The 25,786-nt window shown below is 39.1% G+C and overlaps 1 protein-coding gene and 1 long non-coding RNA gene across 3 annotated transcripts in view; one reads left to right on the top strand and one right to left on the bottom strand.

Moving 5' to 3' along the window:
* Positions 1-11,817, bottom strand: part of LOC104860870 (nucleophosmin 1) — a 12,932-nt gene extending 1,115 nt beyond the window's left edge. The window contains 10 exon segments of the mRNA XM_010622177.3: positions 2,511-2,585; positions 4,674-4,775; positions 5,386-5,469; positions 5,721-5,778; positions 8,400-8,467; positions 8,563-8,669; positions 8,974-9,067; positions 9,326-9,445; positions 9,624-9,703; positions 11,634-11,817. Coding sequence (XP_010620479.2) covers positions 2,511-2,585; positions 4,674-4,775; positions 5,386-5,469; positions 5,721-5,778; positions 8,400-8,467; positions 8,563-8,669; positions 8,974-9,067; positions 9,326-9,445; positions 9,624-9,703; positions 11,634-11,691 — 846 coding nt within the window. The 5' untranslated portion in view covers positions 11,692-11,817.
* Positions 11,818-11,886: 69 nt separating this feature from the next.
* On the top strand, positions 11,887-18,996 carry LOC104860869. 2 transcript variants are annotated; one of them, XR_779822.3, is made up of 3 exons: positions 11,887-11,958; positions 18,207-18,275; positions 18,752-18,996. It is a non-coding gene; the product is annotated as an uncharacterized LOC104860869 (long non-coding RNA). The 2 variants fall into 2 exon arrangements; XR_779821.2 differs by lacking the exon at positions 11,887-11,958 and adding an exon at positions 11,965-12,170.
* The last annotated feature ends 6,790 nt before the right edge of the window (positions 18,997-25,786 follow it).

Raw genomic sequence — 25,786 nt, 5'->3', positions numbered from 1 at the left:
GGGACAAAAAAAAAAAACACCTTGATTAGTAGACAATATTTCATAGATATCAAATTAAATCCTGGCTCTTACAAGTGTTTTCTATATTATATTCTACAATAGTAAGTTCATTCTAGATAATTAAGACCTAATTCCAGGGCCAGGGATTTAGTTCAGTGGTTACACTGCCTGTCTCAAAAGTGCAAAGACCCTTCGATCCCCAGTAACCCCCCCCAAAAAAAACTTCCAAGGTAATTCACACTCAGACATTAATTTAAATCTCTAGTACTTCAGTAAATCACATCATGATTATTTTTAAATTATAGTACTACAACTGAACAACTTAGGGATTGTTAAGGAAATCAAAGCAAAGAGACCAATGTTGCTTCAATCTCACCAACCCAGATAATCAACTTTAGGGTTGCCAAAGTCAAATACAAATAATAGAGCTTTATTTATGTAATGAATTAACTAAGTGCCATCCAGAACTTTTGTTGACTCTTGTCAAAAGTCCAAATTTCAGTGCTCCCGAAGTCTTCTACAGTTTGCATGAGGTAGGTCAGTGGTGGCAAACCTATGGCACACATGCCACAATGGGCTATTTCTATCACTGCAAACTAAGATTCACCATCACTATCCTAGGCACAGTCCAAGTCCCCAGGACCAGATCCTAACCAGCATTTCAGTGTACTGTCAAGACAGCCTAGCAGTGGTGGTGAACCTATGGCATACACCCTTCAGTAGGCAGTTTGTTATCACTGAATGCTATAAAAGGTTTGCCATCACAGGCCTAGCAGCTTTGCTTTCTACTCACTGTCCACAAAGCCCACAGGCAGTACAATGTTTTCCCCAATATTTCATGATTTTGCAAAAAAATTTGTCTTAAATCCATTCTGTAAGAAATTCTACAAACCAAAGCCTCATAAGCAATTGCTTCTCATGAGAATATTGCACAAAGGGTACACTATCATATACATCACCAAATGTAAAAATGATAAAGCTTTACTGCCATACAAACAGCTTTACTGTCATACAGTGTCCCTAATCTGAAAATCAACTCTTGAGTAGCAACATGAGGTTTAAGCAGTTTTCAGATGCTGAGTTTTGGGATTAGGGCTACTCAAACTGTAATCTATATAAATATTCTACCTCCAACCCCCCTTAGAACCTTAAAGCACTGCTGATTCCAACCATTTCAGATGAATACCCAACCCATCATAGTAAAATCAAGCTATTAACATCCACCACTTCACTACTGCAGAAAATTCATTCTGGTTCTTAAAAATATGCTTTCTTCCAGAGCCAGGTGTGGCAATATATTACTACAATGCAATGTGGGAGGCTGAGACAGAAGAATAACAAGTTTTCAGCTCAACCTCAGCAATCCAGCAAGACCCCATCTAAATTAAAAACAAACCACAATGTAGCTCAGTGCAAAGAGCCTGGGTTCAAGTCCAACTACTACAAAAAACAAAAACACCCTCAGTTTTAGAATAAAATATTACTTCTGGTACATCCAGTCATTTTCACTGCAGACTGATAGTATAGTGTTTAGAAAGCCCATACAAACTCAGCTGTGTATCTTCCCATTTTTTAATAAATTTTCATCTTCACTTTCTGAGGAACTAGTTTAAGAAGTTACATAAACTAGGCATAACTTAGTATATGCAGATTTGTGTCTGACTTAGAACAACTGTATAATGCAGTTTCAAAAGAACATTCATACTTGATAAACTCAGGAAATTCACAAAATCTTTACTTGTATTTTGGGATTCAAAAAACAGTCCAAACAGGAATAAATTTGATAACCTCATATCCTAACTCTATTTTGCTCAAGGATGATGTGATAACTACAATGGAAGCAAAACCACTAGTTTTCAAACTTACTGAATAAAGCTAAATATACAAGATGAAGAATCCAGGCAAACCCATTTAACAGAGATCTGTGCTGTACGTACTTGACACCTAGCAACCCTATTTAACTGCTTCTATACCTTCACCTTCCTCAACAACTGAAGAATAAAAGTAAGTGCATATAGGAAATGAAGGTACAGAGAATGCTTGCAAGGCCTGAGTGGATCCTGGGTTCTATACCAAACACAAAAATAAACTTCAATTTTCTTCTGTTGACAAAGTATCTTTTTCAGAAATTACAATTTTAGCATTGAACCAAAGCTAATGTATAGAATGCATAATATGCTTTTTGGTTTTACCCTTTAAATTCTTGTTTCACACATAACAACATACAGTACTGCTGAGCAGCTAAATGGAGCAGGAAGGAAAACCACCACTCTCCATTAGCCTTGCCAACACAGAAGCAAAAGTAAAATTGAGTTCCATTAACCAAGTGATTGCCTACATAAAAACTGGGGGAAAAGTGTACTAAAAAAGTCACCTCCTCAGTCTCTGCCAACTAAATTCTTAAAAGGGTAACCATGTATTTCAAAGCATTGTCTGTGGTTAGGAAGCTTTTTTTTAAAAAAGGAGCCAATACTGAGAGAGAAGAAATCTGAATTCCCCAGAATAGTTACCTCCTGGTCAGTCATCCGGAAGCAATTCTTCACATAATTGACGAACTTGGCTTCCACTTTGGGAAGAGAACCACCCTATTGAGAAAAACACATTGAAGATAACTATAGAACTGTTTTAATGCCAAATCCTCAAAGATCTACACTATTTGATGTACCTTACCCCTTCACCAATGTCATTTTTAGGCCTGGAAATACTTGGGCAGCATGTCAGGACCATGATTTTTCAAGTTGCCCCAAAGTTTGCTTAAGGTTGAAATCATCCCAACAGCTACTGGAGAAATTTTGACAAAAGCTATAATTGAGATTCTACAGGCAAGCAAATACAGCAACCCAACTACCTGTCGTTATTATCTGTCAGTTTTATCACAACCCTCTATAATCCAAAACCAAATACACAAACACGCCCTGCTTTTGAGAACCATTTCACAAGTGACCAAAACTTTAAAAAACATTTTTACCAAGACCCTCAGCACGACACTAACCTCAGAATCAACCCAGAGGTCATATGAAGGTTAATGGGAAAGATTAATAGTGACAATTCGACTAATCTTCATGTCCTTCAATTATCAAACTAGGGGGAAAACTAACAGCGTCAGCAATGCCATAGATTTTGTCATTAGAAGAAATTATGATATATCGCAAACACTATAAAGTGCACATTCATCATTTTTGGAATTATCTTGTGTATTTTTCACTTGTGTCCTGTTCTAACAAAATTTTATGTATTCCCTGTATCCTCTTTTGCACTTGGATTAAGTTTTCCAAATGCAAAGGAACTGTATCAGAAAGAGCTATGGCATAATTAACTGCCCCATCACCTAATAAACCACTCCAATACTTTTCATTCTAAAATTGTCACATACATCCTCATTTGATTCATTCAAATATTTATTGAGCAGCTAAGAAATACAAAGATAATTAAAACAAGAGATGAGGCATATGCATAACAGAAAGCATAATGTAAGGTTCACTGAATCACAGCAGTCAAAAAAGTCAAGGAAAAACAGATGCTTTAGGAAAAAGATTGCTTCCAGCTTGGAAGAGGGTCTGAGTGGCAAATCAGGAAAGGGGATTGAGATTAAAATAGAAGACTTCAGTCTGGATTGTTGATGATACTCAGTATGGACTATTATTTGTCTCTCCTTTTCCTTTCTCCCCATCTTTGGGCTTAAATTTATCAGTAGTGCCCAGGACTGTTCAATGCGCCTGCAATTAAATCAAGGAAATAGGACTATATTAAAATGGGGGGGCATCATTTTAGCACTGTATGCAAGGGATAAAAATCAATCAGTGACACCTGGAAGGCTAAAAAGTTCACAGTGTGACTAAAGCAAAAGAAATACATTCTGTTACTACAATGTTTATTCTCAATCCACTCGTTACTGCACAAAGAAAATTTCGTGGAATCGATACAGGAAAAACATGGGGGAAGGAACTGGCATATTTTCCTCAACTTTACATTTCTCATTAAAACTTAGGGTTCTAGATACATTCATAGCAACACAAGATTCTCTCAAATGTGAGTCCAAGACATTTAAGTAAATTCTTTCCTCTCTACATTAAGTCCAGAGTTTAAGGAGTCTAAATAGCAGTCTAAGTAGCAAAAGACATCTAATCCCCTTCTTACATGTTTCCACTACTTTAAAAAGGAGACTAGATGCAAACTTAATTGCATGTATTGACTGGGGATGCCTTGATGTAAAGGCAAACAGAAATGATTCAATTTGCTGGAAAATGCTGAATCAATCACGAGTATTTTTTCAACTGTAACGTCAAGCAGCTGAAGATGAAATCTAGTTTTCCAACTGCTTGCAATTTTATTGAAGACTCATACGCCCTCTGCTGGTTCTGAAGAAGCCTAACCAGAAAATTTTTTCACCAATGTCATTTTAATTTTTAAAGACCAATATGTATCAATATATTTTACCAATAACGTACAAATATGCTTTTTAGTGGAAGGCCTAATTACACATGCAAAAAATAAGATAAATAGGCCTGTTTTTGCAGTTAAGAGGTACTAGTTACATTTTCATAAGCCATCTCTGAAAAAGTTCACAAAGGATAATTTTAAAAATGTAAAGTAACAGTTTATACAAATCCACATAAAGGTGGAATTTAGTGGAGATGGAAGAGAGCTACATTCTTGAAGATAACCTTCCTTACCTTCTCTATACTTGCTTGCATTTTTGCTTTAATATCTTCTACAGAACTAGGTCCTTTAGGTGTTTTAGGAGTCTTTTCCTGTTTTTTGAAGGATTCTTGACCCTGCAGAAAAAATTCCGACTTCAAAAGGTTGTAAAAAAAACTATTAAAATTTATCTTACCTTGATTATATCGAATTACCTCTTACAATCCTCCCTTATAAAAGTATATGACCAGCGGTATTATAAATAAGTCCTCCATTCACATCAGTTATTTTTAAAATCATTTTTAAAAATTACTTGTAATCAGCTCAAATATAAAGGACCCCTAGAATAAAGCAATGCAGCTTGAGCACAGCATCCATTAAGAGCCTATGATAAATCTCCACCACAGGTAAATTATGTAAGTACTGAGAGGTTCTCTTAAGCTCCACACCAGTATATAGCCAAGGTCGAGAATCTCTTCTCCACCCAAATACTCGTTTCCTCAGTGCAAACAACTATTTTTATTATAGAAAATTCTGCTTCTTTTCCTACTAGAACATCAGCATTATATCCAATCGATGCATACCCACATTTTATCAACAAGCACATTTTAAACTTCTAAGATATCCATTATTAGAGCTTTCAAATGCCTTTCAAATTTCGTGGTCTCAATTCTTCGACAGTAGAATTTCCTTTTTTTCTCCCAATGTCAATGAAGTCCCATTTTTAATATGTATGCAGACACTTACTTTTGATCTTGGTGTTGAAGGTTTTGAGTCTTTTCCATTCTGGTTTGATTTTTGTGCATTTTTGGCTGGAGTATCTCTTATCGACTGCAATTAGAAATCAACTGCAATTAGATATCAGTGCTCTCCAATTCAAATGTTTCCCCAAATCATGGCAAAAAAAAATTCATTCCAAAAACTAAATGTTCTCAGTAAAGTCCAAACTCAGAACCAGTTCTCAGTATGACATCCTCAAGCAGGTTTTCATTAGCTTCAAACCAAGTGAAAAGCTTAAAAAACAAACTTCCATCACTTCTGTATTTAATGTTTTTCATAACCTTACTAGTATTTTTACTCACTTTCTTCACTGGAGCTTTCTCTTCAGTTTCCTCATCATCAAAATCATCGTCATCATCACTGGAAATGAAATGAACCAAGATATTAAGAAATTTCCAAAGCCAGGGATTTAGCTCAGTGGTTCCGCTGCCTGCTTCACAAGCACAAGGTCAATCCCCGGGACCAAAAAATAAATTTCCAAATTATGAAACTTAACCAACGACGTAAATAAAGGCAGGATATGAGAGATCTGACCACTCATTTTCACAGCAACACTGTTCACAATATTCATGAGGTGAAAGCCCAAATAACTCAATAGTTAAAAAGTGCAAGTAACACATAACACAATCTTTTCAACCTTAAATCCTACTGTTGCAACATGAACGAACTTCCATATTACGATGTAAAACATACCAGTCAACTATAGGATGAAAACTATGATTCTATTTGTAAAGCATCTAAAGTAACAACTCAAAAAGCATAATTGGGATTGCCAAGGCCTGGAAAACGTTACTTTGGCAAATTAGTGGACTTGACACCATGTCTTCTTAGTTTGACACCACATGTACACAAACCACAGTGGATTTCATGAAAATTAACTTTGTGTGATAGCCACCATCAAAAGGTACAGACAACACACAGAATGGAACAAAATACTCCTTAATCAAATATTCGATAAGACACCTACTACTGAGCTGGGGATTTAGCTCAGCGGTTCGGTGGCCTGCCTCGCAAGCACTAGGAGCTGAGTTCAATCCCTGTACCAAAAAAAAAAAAAAAAAAAAAACACCTATTACTTACAACTCACAAGCATGAGTACCCAAACTTTAAATGGGCAGAGGATGTGACAAGCTTTGCTTTGAAGACACACAAATATCTGATAAATCTATAAAAAGCTGAACATCTTTAGTCATGAGGGAGCTGAGCAAACAGCGCAGTAGCACACAGGAGATCCAGAGTTCAATCCCCCACTACAGCACACACCAATTAGGCATCATCAGGCAAACAGAAAATCATACCCACGATCAGGTAGTACTTCATACCCATAGGAATGCTGTCACACAAAAATAATGGCAAACATTACGCATATGGACAAATCAGAACCCCCATTTACTGCTGGTCCAAGTATACAATGAAATAGTTCAGCCACTTTCCGAGATGCTTGGCAAATTATTAAGTGGAACCCAGAGTTACCATAGCAATTCTACTCCAGTTACGTGCTCACAAAGACAACATGTCCACAAATCCTCAGACTGGAGGCAGCAAAAACCATACTATGTTTCCCTTTATGTCAAGTCTCTAAGATAGGCATATCTATAGACAAAGTTCATTAATGGCTGAACAGTATTTCTGAGGTGAAGAAATGTTCAAAATTTGTGTTAATAACTACAAAAGTGAACATACGAAAACCAACGAAAAAAATTAAAACCAACGAATTATACATCTTAACAGGTAAATAAGAGGAAATAAAAATTACTGGAGGAAGAGTCCAGAAGTTTGCCTATTAGAAAAAATTCCTTTTCAAACAAGTCTAAAAATCCAAAAACCACAACTTATGTAGTAAAATCCCCATCTTCCCAATACTCAAAGAAATCCCTGCATTAGTATCATAATGCATTAAACCACATATAAATCTTACACATTTTAAACTGCACTGTCAATGTACAAGTTTGGCCTTAAAACCCAGTCCCTATAGGGGCTGCCCCTATATTAGAAACAAGAGGACAATGGTTTCTATAAAATCACTATGGGCAAACAACTTCATCTATTAGGATATACCTTATATTTTTTTAAAAGACATTTAAGAAGGCCATATCAGTATAATCATAAATTGCCTACCAAGTAAATATATTGTAGGAACATGTTCTTACACAAACTAAGGAATCCTAAGGTGCCTGTTTTCAAAACTTGGCGTGCACCTTAAAATGATCTCATTTACATTTCCCCCTATATTACACCTAACTCAGACAACTCAGGTGAAACTGAGAATAAAAAATTGTAAATTATTAGGGATAAAGCTGAGAATTAAAAGTAGTAGGAGTTACTGATAATGTTGTAAGACCCATAAAAATTTATTCCATTCTGGAACAATTTATTACTACACCTTGATCTAATGCAATGAACATACTAACTTGATTCAAACCATGTTTTTTAAATCAGCAAATTTAACATTCTTTTAGAATCTCACTTTGTCAAAAAAGGAGTCAAAGAACAGTAGGCCAAAATTTTTAGTTATCCTACAAAACAAATGTAACTAAGCAGCCAATAAATTTTAAGGACAAAAGTATTCAAGTAAATTTCCAACCCCTCTGAAGAGTCAGCTTATACAAAAGCATATTCACAACTGGTATTCCCAGCATACTTTTAGTTCCACTCATTTAACCCAAAATAAACACAAGCAAGTTACCCTTTAGAGGACACAAACTGAATGACTTTTCAAAAATTCTTCCATCTACATAAAAGCATGTCAAGTTTCTTAGGACTATGGTGGTGCTGCCACCTACAAGGCAAGCACAATGACGAGCTTTCCATCCCCAGTACCAAAAACAAACAAACAAAACCAGGTGTGGTGGCACCTTGGGAGGCTGAGGCAGGAGGATCGCTGTGAGTTCAAGGCCAGCCTGGGCTACATAGTGAGTTCCACGTCAGTCTCTCACAGTTAAGACCCTGTCTCAAAAAACCAAGAGTAGTATAGTACTTACTCTTCATCATCATCATCTTCATCATCGTCATCATCATCATCTTCATCAGCAGCTAGTTTTACTTTTTTCTTAAAGAAAAATGCAGAGTCATGAATAAGATCCAATCCTTGTAGCCAAACTGAACTGAAAGATACAATACACTCTGCAATAAAATCAGTTCTACCTGTGGAACCTTGCTACCACTTCCAGGGGCAGATCGCTTTCCAGATATACTTAAGAGTTTTACATCCTCTTCCTCTTCATCATCTGATTCTGCATCTTCCTCCACAGCTAAAATAAATTAAGACTCTATGAAACTCCAACAGGCAAAAAATAAATCAGAATATATAGCATCACTAAAAAAGTTCTATTAATAAAAAGTCAGAAGATTAAGTTTGTTGAAAGCCAATGTAACTAATTCTCATTGTTAAACTTTATTAGTAAAACCAAGCCTTTATAGATACAACTACTAGATTATATCAACTGAACCTATTTTAGAGAAATACTAGAACCAAGCCATGTTTTCCAACTCCAAATTGGGAAACAATTTCAGTAGAGAAAAAACAGCTCAATATAGCACATATAAATAACATACCTACTAAGTGCTGTCCACTAATATGCACAGGCCCTGAACCACACTTCAACCTTAAGACAACAGGTGGTGTAATTTCAAAGCCCCCAAGGGAAACCTGTAAGGAAGAGATTACACTGTAAAGAAAATGTGCAACAAACATTATAGACAAACCTGATACAATCAAACCAAATAAACCCGTTTTTCCCACTGGTGCAGAATCATCAGAAACATACAGTATTTAAGAGTTAAGGATTCAATCCCACAGTGACAAGACAGCAGTGACTGCTGGGACAAACAAAATACTTATTTTGATGTAACCTAAATGATACAAAGATCTAAACTCTCAAATAATTCAAAGTTCACTTGTCCTTACCGTTGGCTGTACAGACATTTTCAAAGTTGCTAGTGTTACTTTAATGGGGCTGCCTTCGTAATTCATTGCTTCTGCTTCCACAATGTGCAATTCATCCTTTGCACCAGCCCCTAAACTGACCTGTGAACAAAAGCCAACATCTATATGATAGGTGTAGAGATGAGGTATGACTTAAGTCAATGCCAGTTCAAACACACACAAGCAGCCAAGGGAAAAAAAAAAGCATTAAGCCACATGAGTATGAACTAAAAAGGCTGAAGATCAAATATTAAGTAGTTTATTTTGAAAGCTTAAGTACCGTTCTCAATGACAACTGGTGCTCATTTTCATCATTATCCACCTTAAAGTGATAATCTTTGTCGGCCTTCAGTTCACAACCTGTAAAGAAAAAGCAAATTGTAAAACAAAACAAAACAAAAATCCAAGGCTTAAGAGCTAGTAACTGAAGAGGTAAAGGTTACCTGGAGAACTTGTTTTTCAATATTCTGGCTACCTGAGGGCAATGCACAATCATGTAACTAGATTCTTACATGAGTACATAGGATAACACCCATTAAAAAAAAAACTGTAAATTCCATTTTCTTGTTATGTTACACTATTTCATTCTTAACTACAATGAGACAGGTAACTAGTACCATTCTACAGTTGGAAACATGCTCATTGCTTTAGTGGCACCTAATGCAAGAGCTTCCAATAGAGGTTAACACAATCTAACAATTGTTCAGATATTTTAACTACTGAAAATGGTTATAAACAAGCTTAACGTAGGGCGCACCGATCTACTTCCATTCCGTGAATGAAAAAATTCCAAAGGACTAAAACTGAACTTGAGAGGGTCCCCTTTAAAAGCACCTAATAGTTACTGGTACATAAATACCGTACTCAAATGCTTATTGTTCAATTAACAAATCTCGGCGTGGCCAGTCAACAATACGAAACCTGGGCATGGGCAGCACGTCCACATCAAGCGTAAATAACAGGGTTCCACAATCAAATTTACTGAGACAGAAAACCAATGTAGGACTCTCCTAAAAACTGTATGCAGGATAGTTTAAGTGTGAAGTGGAGGCACCTTGGAGGAAAGTGATAGTAGGAAAGCCCTGGTCCTTCAAAGTTTACAGTCCCAAGTCTTCAACTCGACCTGCAGTATTTTTCTCGTTAAACCCTGCGCTCCCGGCCGCACTCAAGATAGTAGCCTCCATTTTCTTCTCCCAAAATAAAAAACTTCACTTGTACTTAAAGGGCTTTTTGGACTCAAGGGTCTTGGTTCAGATCTTGTTGCACTTTCTACAACATCTGCTATGCTATCTCGCAGGTACTGTCATGGGCAGCGTGGAGCAATTTCTATCGACAGCAATGAGACAGAGAAAGTGCTCTGAACATGCGATCTACCACCATAGCAGATGTTGTAAAACACTGAACAAAGACCTTCAGAATACTGGCACTACCACCCAACTCACCCAAGATTTCTCATCCAGTTGCACTTTCTACAACATCTGCTATGCTATCTCGCAGGTACTGTCATGGGCAGCGTGGAGCAATTTCTATCGACAGCAATGAGACAGAGAAAGTGCTCTGAACATGCGATCTACCACCATAGCAGATGTTGTAAAACACTGAACAAAGACCTTCAGAATACTGGCACTACCACCCAACTCACCCAAGATTTCTCATCCAACAGTTCTCAACCAAGCCAAGGGACCCCAAGCTCGGAGGTGACAAGACACCAGCGAGGCCCGGATGTACACTGAGCCCACACGCCCGCCCTCCCCCAACCACGTGGCAACCACGTGCTCCCAGGGCCAGCGGCCTCTACAAGCCCAGCAGCGCTTCCCCTCCCCCTGTAACTAACCGAGGCACCCACAAAAGTCTGTCCCCGAACTCTACACTAGTAGTCGAGAGAACAACGCCAGACTCCCTCTATTCCCTCCCGACAGCAACCTCATAACCTCATCGAGGGTCCAGCTGTAGCGACAGCGATTTCTATCACAATCCTACACTCTTACACACCTAAAAAGAAACCGCATGCACCGGGATCTACCTCTTTCCCCAGAAAAAGGCGACCCTTCAGCCAGCCGGGTTTTCACCTCGGCTTCTAGGCCTTGGGCCGCTCACGCCCCAGGCTTCAGGCCGCCGGCTCGCGCCTCCCACCTCCCATTCGCTCAGCCTCCAGGCCTCGGGCCGCTCCACCCTCCTCCCCCAGTCTACTTAGCTTTCTCCACCGACCCAAGCCTCAGTTGGATTCCCGCCCCCCCCCAACCACCAGGCCCTGCTCCGCCTCGTTCTAACATTCTCTCAATGCAGTTACCGAAAAGATAGTTCTGGGGCCTCAGAGGGCTCATGTCCATATCCATCGAATCTTCCATGGAGTGATGCAACGCACTTAGGAGGGAGAGAACGCGGACGGAAATATACAGCTAATGGCCCAAGAGAACCTCCGCGTAGGACGGAATCACGCCAGGGAAAGGACGCGGGCTCCTCGAGATTATATATAGTTTCCTGCGATCTCGCGAGATTTTTCCAAGTCCCGCCTCAGCGCGCGTGCTCCAAATCCCCCCTCCCACACAGTCGCTCTAGAGCGCAAGCGCTCTTCAACCCCTCTCCTTTCTACCTCGGCCCCCCACCTCTGCCAGGTACTTCACGGGCTCCCTTTGAGCAAGCGCACTCGTACTCTGGCCCCACCCCTCCGCCGCCGTCGCCTTTGCGCATGCTTGCTTCTTCCTCGTAGCGCGCTCGCCCCCGCCAACCCATCCACGTCCTCTCCGACTCAGACGCGCTGGCTCCGCGCCCACACCCTGCGCAGCCCACCCTGCAAAATGGCGGCTGCGGTTTCTAAGTCTCTTAGGTACGGAGGATTCGCGAATGGAAAATGAGCCAGAGAGTAGCTCGGTTCACCTTTCTCCATCCTCTAGTGCCCTGCAGGCCTACGAACTGGCAAAGTCACGTTAAGGTTGTCTTGCCTGAAGGCCTCGTTTCCCCAAACGTAATGCTTGGGGTGCTAGAGGCAGCGGGGACCTCGGGTTATTCTTTGTTGAGTCCTAAAGGTGTAGCTACTGGCCAGACTTGCTCAACTATAGGTTTTATAGCCTCAGCCTTTCTGAGGAAATATGTCTAAAACCAAAGTTCTCACTTTTACGTCACTTGGGGACCAATGGAGAGAGGACTGAGCCAGTCTCTCCTCCAAAGAGCAGGATAATATCCTGAATGTTCACAGGATGTGCAGCCTCTGAGATAGTGCAGTTTATCTTTAACATTCCTAGTGAAAGGACGCACGTGATTTGTGGGAAATATATACACCTTAAATACTGTCTTTTAAAAGTCAAAATGAGTGAAAAGTAAACATTTTGAATCAATTTAGGACCGGTAGACAGCCGGTCACCCCAATGCAATTAGAGACACACAAAAAGACAACACAGCAAGAACCTATAGGATGAGTGTATTTGAAGGAAGGGGGAGTATTTTCAGGGATATTGGTGATGATCTGTCTTTACTGTGATTTTTCAAAATGTAAACATTTGCCATATTTTTCCATCACACTGTACGTGTATATACTATTTTCCAACTTCTTAATCTAGCTTATTTTTCCATGGCATAACACATAATAGGGCCACTGTGTTCTTTTTAGGAGTCCCATAGTGTTCCATTAGATAAATATGTAAAGTATGTTTTAGTTCCAGGTTTTAAATTTTTCTTTTTTTGTTTTGTTTTGGTTTTTGGTTTTTGGTTTTTTTGATACAGGGTTTCACTATGTAGTTGAGACTGACCTGGAACTTACTATGTAGCCCAGGCTGGTCTCGAACTCACAGTGATCCTCCTGTCTCAGCCTCCTGAGTGCTGGGATTACAGGTGTGCACCACCACGCCCGGCTAAATTTTTCTTTATTTTCAAAAGAAGGCTGTGAACACATTTTATGAGGAAATGTCTAAACGTGAAGAAAAACAGAATTCTGTGTTAAATATTGATCTTCAGTTACCATGCTGTGGATGTAGGCAATCTTGTCTCATATATACCCTACCATGTACAGATTTTGGTATCTTGGGGTGGGGATGGTCCTGGAACTAATCTTTTGTGGATACCAAGAAACAACTGTGCAGCTGTATTTTATATTATATTACATCATCACAAGGAGATACATGAGGATATGCTAACGCTAGTGGTTAATAGCTTTTCCACTGTACACCTATTTCAAAACATTATGGTATACTTACATCATAAATACACAATTAAAAATAAGCATTTCCCCTCAAATGCTGGTGTGCACATTTGTAAGTGTTCAAATGTAGACACGTTTGATTTCTCGTGGATAAGTATGCAGGAGTGAAAAGTCACCTGGGAAATCCACATTTAAGACACTGCTGAACTATTTTCCAAAGTTACACCCCTTAACATTGCCACCGCAGTGTATGTGTAGTTCCTACACATCCTGGCCGATATTTTCTCAAGTTGAGAGATTTTCATAAGTATGTAATGATGTCTTGTAGTCTTAACTCACATATTCCTAATGACAGCATCTTTTTTGTGATTATCCTCAGCCCTCCTATTCTATTCTATTCTATTCTATTTTGATACAAGATCTCCCTAAGTCACTAAGCTGCCCAGGCTGGGCTTGAATTTATGATCCTCCTGCCTCATCCTCCCAGAATGTTGGGATTGCAGGTGTGTGCCACTAAGTCTGGCTGCTTTGTGTTTCTTCTATCTGGGGGTTCACGGAGCTTATTGGATTGCAAACATACAGTTTGTATCAACTTCGGAATATTTTAAGCCACTGTTACTTCTCTCCTTTGCCACTTCTTCTAAAGTATTCCTTTTGTTTTGTTTTGTATTTGGTTTTGCTAGCTATATTGCACGGGCTGACCCTAAACTCCTGGGCTTAAGTTACCCTCCTGCTTTAGCCTCCTAAGTAGCTGGAATTTCACATATGCCTCATCACACCTGGCTCCAAGAGATTTCAGCTATGCCTGTATTAGGCTATTTGAGTTGTCCCATAGTTTGCTGGTCCTCTCTTCATTTTCTTTTCAGTCTTTTTTCCCTCAATGTCTTTTTTTTGTGTGTGTGTGTGGCGGGGTGATACCAGGGATCGAACTTGGATCTTTGTGCTTGCAAAGCAGGCAGTGGAACCACTGAGCTAAATCCCCAGCCCTTATTTTTGTTTTTTATTTGTTTGGGGGGGATACCAGGGATCAAACTCAGGACCTTGCACTTGTGAGCCAGGGCCAGTACCACAGAGCTAAATCCCCGGCCCTCAATGTCTTATTTTTGATGAGTTCTATTGCTGTATCTTTAAATTTCTCTTTTTGTCCATTATCTAATCTTCTCTTAGTCTGATTCTGGACTCTCATCATTTTTAATCTCTAGAAGTTCTATTCTTATCTTTTTCATGTTTTCCTTACTATTCCTATGCTTTACCTTTTTGACTGTATGGAATGTAATATCTTTATGCTATCATTTGTGCTATTTCTGAATTTATGTTTTGTTTTGGTAATGCTAGGGATCAAACCCATGGCCTCACACAGCTGGGCAAGGACTCTACCACTGAGCTGTGCTGCCAGCCTTTGAGTGCATTTTCATTGACTGATTGTTGTGCTCGAATGCATCAGATTTTTTTCTAAACTGTGGACGTGAGTTTAGTTACCTGAAATCAGCAGATAGAAAGATTTAGTAATGAATGGAAGCAAAGTTTATAAACTTAACAAGAGAGGCAGGCCCTTTCAGGCCAGTTTAAGTTTAGACAGTCACTACACTAAACTATATTTTTAACACTAAAAATAAAAACTTTTTGCCACAAAAAACTCAATGTGCTAAAACTGATTCAAGAATTTTTCAAGTTACTTTTGTCTGATTTTTTGGGGTGTTTGGGTTTTTGTTTTGTTTTGTTTTATTTTTTAAAGACAGGGTGTCATTATATGGTTCAGGCTGGCCTTGAAACTCACTGTGTATCCCGGGCTGGCCTCAGACTCATGGTGCTCCTATCTCAGCCTCTAGAGTGTTGGGATTACAGGAGTGTGCTACTGTGCCTACCTAGTCCAAATTACTTTTTTGTGGGGGGGTTTGAGACAGGGTCTCACTATGTAGTGGAGACTGACCTGGAACTCACTAGGTAGCCCAGGTTGGTCTCGAACTCATAGCAATCCTCCTGCCTCAGCCTCCCAAGTGCTGGGATTACAGGCGTGTGCCAGCACACCCAGCCAAATTACTTTTAAATATGCTTTAAATTGTGTAAGATTGCAAGTGTGTGTGTGTGTGTGTGTGTGTGTGTGTGTGTGTGTGTCCATACCAGTGATTGAACCCAGGGCCTCCACACCAAGATTTATACCAAACCCTTTTTTAAAAAATCATTTTTACTTTTGAAACAGGGTCTTGCTAAATCACTAAGTTGTTCAGACTGGACTCAAACTTGAGATCCTTCTACCTCTGTCTCCCAGAATACTGGGATTGTGGACAGGCATGTGCCAACACATCCAGTTTCTTTTTTTTTTTTGGTTTAGGGTATCAAACTCAGGGCCTTGTACTTGCAAGGCAGGTGGCAGCACTTTTGAGCTAAATCCTTGGCCCTCCATATCTCTTTAAATGTCAAGTTTTCCTTTATGATTCTATACAAAATCCTAAATTTGATTTTAGAACTTAGTTTGTATATTAGAATGGCCTAACTTTTTTTTTTCCCTTCGGTATCAGGGATTGGATTTAGGACCTTGCCCTTGCCAGGCAGGCGAGGCACCACTGAGCTACATCCCCGTCGGGTCCCCATAAGTGGCCTAACTTGGTAGTCAAGATATCTTACTCTAAGCCCTAAGGGCTAACATCTCCTCTTTCAAATGTATAAATATCTTTTCATCAAGTTGTCTTTGTTTGGTACCGGGGATTGAACTTGAACTGGGGTCCCTTGCACTTGTGAGGCAGGTGGTGGAACTATTGAGCTAAATCCCCAGCCCTTCATCAAGTTGTCATTCCCAAAGATTTAGTGGAGAGGAGCTGAGAGTGTGACTTGGTGATAGAATATATGGGAGGCCCTAGCCAGGCATGGTGCTGTATGCCTGTAATCCTAGCACTCAAGAGGCTGAGGCAGTAGGATCGCTGTGAGTTCAAGATCAGCGTGGGCTACATAGTTAGTTCCAGGTCAGTCTCACTACATAGTGAGACCCTGTCTCAAAAATTAAAAAAAAAAAAAAACTAATAAATTTTGTTCTCATATAGATAGAGTTAAGAAACATGGAAAGAGTCTAATTTATTATGAGTCTCTCTTTGAGGTTTTGTTAGCACTTGGCAGGGGGTGGGTACCAGGGATCGAACTTGGGACCTTGCAAAGGCAGGCAACAGAACCACTGAGCTAAATCCCCCATCCTCTTTGAGGTTTTTCAGGTAGTTAGCAGCCTATAATCTAAAGCTAATTTTTCTCCACTAGGAGGCAAAAACCCTTCTATGTATTCTATCTGATGCCTTGGATAGGATGAGATTTTGCCACTCTGACAAAGAGCCACAGCTAGCCACACAGTGACCTTCCAGACTCTCAACTTCATCTTTGTAACTCAGGGAGGCCACCTGGATCCACTTATTTTCCCTTCTCTTTGCTATGGCATGGAGATCTTCTCGCTCTCGGGGGAGAAGTCATTTGTTTCCTTTCTCTCAAGTATGACTGTTCTTACTGTGTGTGATGTCTGAATTTAGTGCGTTGTTTTTTTGTTGTTGTTGTTTTTAGACTGGGGATCGAACTCAGGACCTTGCACTTTCAAGGCAGGTAGCAGCACAGGTAAATTTAGTCAGATTTTTAGTTCATTAAAACAGAAATGTAGGAGGGCCAGGGATTTAGCTCAGTGGCACCGCACCTGCCTGGCAAGTGTGAGGTAATGAGTTCAATACCGATACAGAAAAAAAAATGTAGGGGGCCAGAATTCAGCTCAGTGGTCCTGAGTTCAATCCCCGGTACCAAAAAGGAAAACAAAAAATGTAAATCCAGTCCTTGTTAACCTATCTTGGTAAAACACAAATTCAAGGGCTGGGGATGTTGTAGCTCAGTGATGCTGCCACCTACCTCACAAGTGCAAGGTCCTGATACCAAAAAAAACCCAGAAATTGAAGACCATTGCTTTCCTTCCCTTGATATATGGTCTCACTATGTTGTCTGGGCTGGCCTTGAACTGGATTCAAGGGATCCTCTTGGCTCAGTCCCCAAAGCAGCTGGGACTGTAGGTGCGTACCACAATACCTACCAGTACATGGTAAACTGAGGCAGGGGCATCCTGAGTTTAAAGCCAAATATAATAATATATAATAAATGGGCAATCTAGCAAAATGATGTCTCAAAAATGATGAAGGCCAAGGGTTGGTTTTCTTTGTGAAGCAAGCCTATCAGTTTTGATTTATTTACTAGTTTAGTTTAGTTTTGCTTTTTGAGACAAAGTTTTGCTCTGTAGTTCAGGCTAGCCTTGAATTCACTATGTAGCCCAGTGTACAGTCTATGTAGCCCAGTTTGGCCTTGAACTTGTGATGAGCCACCTGTATCAGACTCCCAAGTTCTGGGATTGCAGACATGTTCCACCATCCTTGGCAAGACCATTGCTTTTTAATATAAAATTTAAGTGGGCTGGGGATTTAGCTCAGTGGCACCACACCTGCCTTGCTTTAAGGTCCTGAGTTCAATCCCCAGTACTGAAAAAAAAAAAAAAGATTTAAGTTGTAGTTTTCTCTAAAATTTCCCAAAAACACCTACGTATTATATTGTTATTATTGTAAAAGCCACTTCTCATGGGCCACTATATACAAATAATTCTTTGTATATTGGTTCTGTTATCTCTATTGAGTGCCAAAAACATTCAAAGCACCCATATCAGATACTCTTAAGTTTATTCACTCAATACGCATTTCTCTTCTTGATTTTCTTCTCTAGAGGGTGGAAATTGAAATACTCCAAATCTCACCTGCCTCATGGTTAGGGTGACTATGCAGTACATTCTGGGTAAGATCAATAAATGCAAGTCTGATGGAAGGAGAAGGTAAAAAGCCCTTCACTATACCTCCTTTTTTCCTGCTCAGAAAAAAAAAAATCTGCAGCTGATCTAGTCATTCTATGTCTATGAAATAAATACATAAAGATGAAAATTTATTTGCTAAAAATGAGAGTGTAAAAAGAAAAAGAGCTTTGTTCTTTGTGGCATTGTGAAGCAGCTGAACCAAATAAATGATTCTTGCTCTGAATTTATGTGAGACTCACTTTCCCCCAAAATTTAGGATTTTGGAGAAAAGTGTTGTCGTCCTCTTCTGATAACTATTTTGAGAAACAGTTTAGGGCTTGCTACTGAATGTAGTGGGGATTGAACACTTGACTAAAGGCCACTAAGCTAGGTTGTAACCTGAGATGCCCACCATGAACTGAGTGCTGCCTGATTCACCCAGTCATAAATTTAGGCATGCATAACAGCATTTTCTTTTCAGATGGAAACAGGCATATATGAGACCAGGATCCAGAAGACACAAGCACCTTTCACGAGCGAGAGCCCAGATGTATATGGCCTCTGCTACTTCATTCTTTCTCCCAATCTGCACTATGGAATATTATATTTCAAAAAAAACAATGGTGATATTTCTTGTCCTGTGTGCTTTTCTGGAACCTGAACACTCTGTCATCCAGAAGTGAAGTTTATATCCCTTTCCCTTGAATCTGTATGCTGACCAATAAAATGGGGTAGAAATGATATTATGTGACTCCCAAGTTTCTTGGATGCTCACTTTGGGAACCCCATCCACATGAAATGAGAACACTCAAACAGTCTGTGGCAAGGCCTACCTGGTGAGGAAACTGGTCCACAGTCTTGGTTAACCCTCAGCCAAATGCCAGCATGAAAGTGCCAGCCACCTAAATAAGTCAAATTGAAGGTCTCTCCTTTAGACCCCAGTCCAGTTTCCCAGCAAACCTCACATAGCATAGAAATGTGCCATCCTTGCTAAGCTTTGCCCCAAGGTCATATTTGTGAACAAAATGGTCCCTTTTACTTTAAACTGCTAAATCTCAGAATGTTTAGTTAACTATGCATAACACTAATACATCCATCTATGGCCCTGAACGATAATGAGAAAGGACATCCTCTCATTAGACAAAACAAACAAAAAACTATGAGCAGTATACCTGGTTATGCATTCTGTCTAGAAAAAGAGATAACTAAGGCAACTGAACTACAGTGATTTGAACATGGTAACTGGCTAATAGAAACTTGGAAGAAGTGCGATTATAAAACTGGTGGAAGGCAGGTTGTGGAACCACTGAGTTAAATCACCCACCCTGGTGGATGAAGGGAGGGCTGGGGAATAGGGATAAATAAGAACTAAGTTAAGTGATGTAAAGGCACAAGGTCCCAATGATGAATGTAACTGTATTGTATACCTAAAATGTGCCAATAAACTTAATAAAGATTTTTAAAACTGGTGGAAAAGAAGTCTGAGGAATAGGTCTGTGGACAGGTCACTGAGTAGGTGCAGGTATGAAGGTATTTTTATTTCATGTGACTGTTCAGCAATGAGAAACCTCAGCAGAGAAGAATCTTAATTATATGAACAAGATGACCTGCCAAATTCAATCAGCTTCTTTCTCCCATGGCCCCATCCTTGTCCCGAATACTCTTAGAAAAAGATGGTCAACGTGGAAAAAATGGGAGATGTGCAAGGGCTTAGCAATGCAGACTTCCACATCCTAACCTGCCTACAGCAAAGATCAACAATGAGCTTCCAACGTGGCCCCATTCCTCAGGGGGTCAACCAGTCATATAGTGTTAGATTTTCTTTTTCAATGAGTCACTTCCATATTGGAAGGGCTACATTTTATTTTGACTGTAACAGACACTTCCTTTCTTTATAGATTTGTCTTCTGTGCCCAACAATGTTCCTCCAAAAACCATCCTCCATGGACTTAGCAGACATTTTCACTATACATTGCTTCTGTCCAAGGAACTTTCTTTGCAATAGATGAAGTGTAGTAACAGGTTCATGCCCACAGTTCTCTGTTCATTATCACCCTGAAGTATCTGGCCTCATAGCATGGTGGAATGGCCTTGTGAAGAGTCAGCTACATGCCCTGCTAGATGGCAGCATCCTGCTGGATGGGGTAATGCCCTTCATGATGCAGCATGTGCTGCAAATCAATTACCAATATATAAAAAAGATTCGTGAAAAATCAAGAAATGAAAATAGGAATAGTGATTTTGGGAAAAGCCACTCCTATTTCCACTCCTAGTTTTCCCTAATAAATTTTCTTAGCTTCCTACTGGAAACTGACACCGTTGTCTGGCCACTGTGGGCTCCTTGGGGATTTCTACACCGGCTAGGGTGATCGATCTTGACCATCAAAGAGAAACTTGGTTGTTAGTGCACAATGGGACTGAGGAGGAATATGTCTGGAAGGCAGTCATCATCTTGGGGTACAGCTTAGTTCTCTCATGTACCATTATAAAACTTAATCAGAAACTATAGCTCAAAGATTTACAGGGTATCAAAGTGAAAAGTAAACCAAAAGATGGAACTCAGTATCCTTCTTTTGAAAGACTAGTATGCTTTTATTGTATGAGGGAAAGTTTCCACTTTACCTAGAAGGATAATTATGCTGTTGCCTTTATGTGGAAGATAAATATGGTTAAAAGAAGTAGGATGAACCAAATAAGTTTTGTACTTTGCTAAACAAGCTAAACTGGAACAGTATCTGCAATTCTCTTTCCTTACCTCCTAGGTTAAGATTGGCCAAGAAGAATATGAGCATGAAATATGAAACATAAAAGTAAAACAATGGCAGATGGGGCTTGCAGTTTAGTAAGGGCTCCAAGTGCTGCAGCTCACTTACATTGTCCCTGTCTACTGGCTGCTACTCTCTGGATCTTCAGTTCCCCAGAGTCCTGCACCAAAAACATATGTAGCCTTGTGGCAAAGGGCACCAGCTTCTTCTGCAGGCTACCCAGGGCATCAACATTAGAGGCTTTGAGAAACAGGTGTGGTTTTCCAAATCTTCATGGGTTCTAGTTTGTCCTCACCATTCCCTGATTAACATGGATCTTTTATTCCTAGCTTCCAAACTTGCTGAACACCAGCAACTTCAGCCCACCAGTCAGACACAAAACCGTGCATAGACTTCATCACTGGATGCCCTTCCTAGTCCCTTGCTATTTCTCTATTATCCTGTGTCTCTTTTCAGACTTTCACCACCCCAGCAATCCTAGCCCTGCTTCTGATCTAATCTGGAGAATTTCAAACACATTTCTACTAAAAAAATTATTTGTTTATGTGAAATTTAAATTTACCTCAGTAACCTGTATCTTTGTTTGCTTAATTTGGCATTCCTGATTGAGAAATAACAGACAACAAAATGCACTAATCCTAACTGAAAAGCTTGATGGATATTTTTATAGGTTTATGCCCATGTCAAGATACGGAATTCCAGCATCCGAGAGGCTCTTCTGTATTAATACCTCCTCTCAGAGATAAGCAATATTCTGATTTCTTTCACCATATGTTAATTTTTTCCTCTGGCCTTGAACTTAATATAGAGGCAATCATACAATGCATATTTTTTTATGTCTAGCTTCTTTCACTCACTATTAACTCTGAAATTCATGTTTGCCATAGTTTGGATCTGATATGTCCCCTGAGAGTTCGTGTTTTAAAGGCTTGGTCCTCAGTCAGTGGTGCTATTGGGACTATAAGAGGCCCAGTGGGGGATCTTTAGTTCACTGAAAGTGACTTTGAAGGGGACTGTGGGGGTCTAGTCTCTTCCCTTTTTATGCCCCAGCCATGAGTTCAGCAGTTTTGCTCCAAAATATGTTCCCCACTGTGATGTGTCTCCTTGCCACAGTCACAATAACAATAGGGCCAATCAACCATAGACTGAAATCACCAAAACTGTGAGCCAAAATGAACCTTTTGTCTTTATAAGTTCACTGACTCTGGTGATTTTTATAATAACAGAAAGCTGATGACACAAATTTGATCTGACTCAGTGGTTTATTCTTTCTGTGTCAAGGTAAGCAGCTCATTAATGAAACTTATTGTAAAAGAATTCCAGCTACTGAAATTAGGGCAGAATTGACATTGGGTATGAGAATTAGAATAATCATCCATTTTGATCCCTCATGAAATATAATCAATCTAGATCTTGATCTCTAGGAATATTCAAATCATTGGGTGATGTTAGTGAGAATCTTTATAATAAAGAGATCCAAGGCCACCTGAACCCACTCTCTTTTTATTGTTTTATTTATTTTTATTGTTTTGCAAGAGTAAAAAGTGAACCCAAGGCTTTCCCACTGAGCTATATCCGTGGCCCTATTTATTTATTTATTTATTTTTGGTCTGAAAGAATAAAGCTATTTTATTTAACATGTAATAGTTGTCATAAAGCAAAATTTATGTATTTACCTTTCCCATACTCCAGTATATTTCCACAAATCTTTATACTTTTACAGTTTTTCATCTATCATGGAAACTGGATATGTATTTCTTTTTTATAGGTAACTAAAAGATTAGAAGGTCTTAGACTGTAAACAAGCATAATTCAGTCATAACATAAAAATAATCAGCAAAGAGACTTTTAATATTATTACTTAGTTCTATAAAATTGTGAATTTTAGCCAGATTAATACTTCTGTAATTTTATTTCTTATATTTTAAAATCACATGCTTGGTAAGTAGTATAGGTATTGATTTAATTTTTATTTATTTTTATTTTATGTATTAATTGTGTGTGTATGTGTGTGTGTGGTACTGGGGATCGAACTTGGGTCCTTGCCTTGGCAAGGCAGGTGGTGGAACCACTGAGCTAAATCCCTGGCCCAATGATTTAATTTTCTAATTAAATTGTTAATTAGTCAACACATATTTCCTTTTATCTACTGCATTATTTCAGAATTAATCCTCCTAGAAAATCAATCCATATTGGAAAGACAATGAAGACCTTCCATGAAGACTCTCAAGTATTGTTACAACAAAAATCCATGTAGTACCTGATTAAAATTTGACACTGGGGGCCGGGGATTTAGCTCAGTGGTTCCGCTGCCTGTCTCGCACGCACAAGGACAGGAGTTCAATCCCCAGGACAAAAAAAAAAAAGTTTTGACATTGGGGAGGTACCAGGGACTGAACTCACGACCTTGCACTTGTGAGGCAGGCAGCAGAACCACTGAGCTAAACCCCCAGCCCAAAATTTGATATTTTATAATTTACTAATTATGGGACAAGAGTTCTTTAAAAAGTCTTAAATTATTTTTCTGCCTAGCACAGTATTGTACTGAGAAGTCCTACAATTATGTTCATGAGCTATTTTCCAGCTTGTTCTACTGGTTTTGTTGCTTGGATGATATGTTCCTGAAATCTAGGTTTCAATTCAGAGAGTTCTTTCTTCTCAGTAGTCTTAACTTCTGGCTTGACTGGCTCAGGTGGTTTCTCACTATTATGTTTACCTTTCGTACAGCCTGCAATACTTAAGAAGTCAGAAAAATCAGTTGTTCTTCTTTTACAGCAAGACCAGCCCTTTAATGCTTCATGAAAGACAAGAACACCTGGATGGTATATACAAGCATCATTGGAATTGGTCTTGGGATCGAAGCCCCAGTTGTAGCACAGTAGAGCCATTTTCCTTTGCCACGGTTACAGGCAAAGCTGAAACACCACAAAGTCACGACTGCAACTGTTCTGTAGAAAGTACCAGTCTCAGACCTATTTATTTATTGAGACAAGTTCATACAAGTTACCAAATTGACCAGGTTGAGCTGGTTCTTGTGATCCTCCTGCCTCAGCCTCCAAGAATGCAGAGAGTACAGGGATATGCCACCACCTCAACTAGTGATCCATTTTAGATTCTCTGAAATGGGATTACAGTCATCTTACATACCATAAGTGATACTTAGAAAGTACACAGTAACACCCATGAACTCTTACTGACAAAACAGAAGAAAAAAAATCAGAACCTAACTCTATTGAAGTCTTAAGAATAACTGCAAATTTCCAGGAAAGATGGAGGAGAGTAGGGCAAGATAAGTGCTATTAAGAATAAACCAGACATGGTGGTATGTGCCTGTAATCTCAACCCTGTGACTTCCAGGCCAGACTGGGCTACATAATGAGTTCAAGCCAGCCTGAACTCCACAGAAAAGACCGTGTCTTTTTTTTTTTTTTTTTTTTTTTTTTTTTTTTGACTTTTTGAGACAGGGTCTCATTATGTAGTTGAGACTGACCTGGAACTCACTATGTAGCCCAGGCTGATCTCAACTCAAGGTGGTCCTCCTGCCTCAGCTTCTCTAATGCTGGGATTACAGGCGTGCACCACCATGCTCAGCTAAAAGGCCATGTCTTAAAAAAAAAAAAAAGGGTATCAAGATAGCAAATAACTAAATCCATAATTTGAAACATTTTAAATTAAAACGAACCTACCAGGTGTACTGGTGCACATCTATAATCCCAGCTACTCAGGAGGGAGGATTGCAAGTTCAAGGCAAGCCTGGACAACTTAGCAAAAACTTATCTCAAAATAACAATATAAAAAGTGCTGAGGCCATAGCTCAGTGGTATGGTCCCAGGTCCCATCCCCAGCACCACAAACAAACAACACAACCTGAATTCTACAACAAATCAAAGCACAAAATAAAGAATGTAAATGAAAAAAAAAAAAGTAGGGGTTGTGTTGAATAAGAGATTTATCACATCAAATAACCAAATATACAGATCTTCTCAGATTCTGACTCAAGCCAAATGTAGAGAAACATCTTTTAATATTGACTAGTGTTGGATACTTCACAGCTAGTTGAAGAAATGAGATTCATGATCACAAGTAGTATGCACAATACTATCTCTTCCCCCACCTATATGTTATACAGAATAAATATGAATATTAATATAGAATGGTAATACATTTTATCATTTGCTATATAACTAACATGGTACAATGACAATATCTGGTAGTTGTTGGGGAAGTTGTGCATGTGTTGGGGCAGGAGTTTATGTGAACTCCCATTCTTTCTTGCTAATTTGTATATGAACCTAAAATTGTTCTAAAAATAAAGTTTATTTGTAAGCAACAATCGTAGTACTGAAGGAAGTTTATAACAATGAGTTCCTACATTAAAAAGAAGAAAGAACCCATGTAAAAAAAAAAACAGCATTACATCTCAAAGAACTAGAAATATAAGAACAAACTAAACCCAGGGGTAGCAGAAGAAAGAGGTAACAAAGGTTAGTGCAGAAATAAGTCAAACAGTGAACAGAAAAATGAGAGGAAAAATCAATAAAGCTAAGATTTGGTTTTACAAAAAATAAACAAAATCAATAAACATTTAGACTAAGATAAAGAAAAAAGAGTTAAATGCATACCAAAAATGAAAGGGCAAAGGTTACAAGGGGTATCTCAGAAAAACAAGGATCATAAAGGACTGTTACAAATAATTGGGCTAGGGATTTAGCTCAGTGGTTTTGCTGTCTGCTTTGTAAGTGCAAGGTCCC

This window comes from Fukomys damarensis, unplaced genomic scaffold, assembly GCF_012274545.1.
Source record: "Fukomys damarensis isolate Sample0158 unplaced genomic scaffold, DMR_v1.0_HiC HiC_scaffold_9, whole genome shotgun sequence".
In the NCBI taxonomy this organism is placed as follows: Eukaryota; Metazoa; Chordata; class Mammalia; order Rodentia; family Bathyergidae; genus Fukomys; species Fukomys damarensis.
The sequence above is the reverse complement of the archived record's forward strand: the minus strand, read 5'-3'. Positions and strand labels throughout refer to the sequence as shown.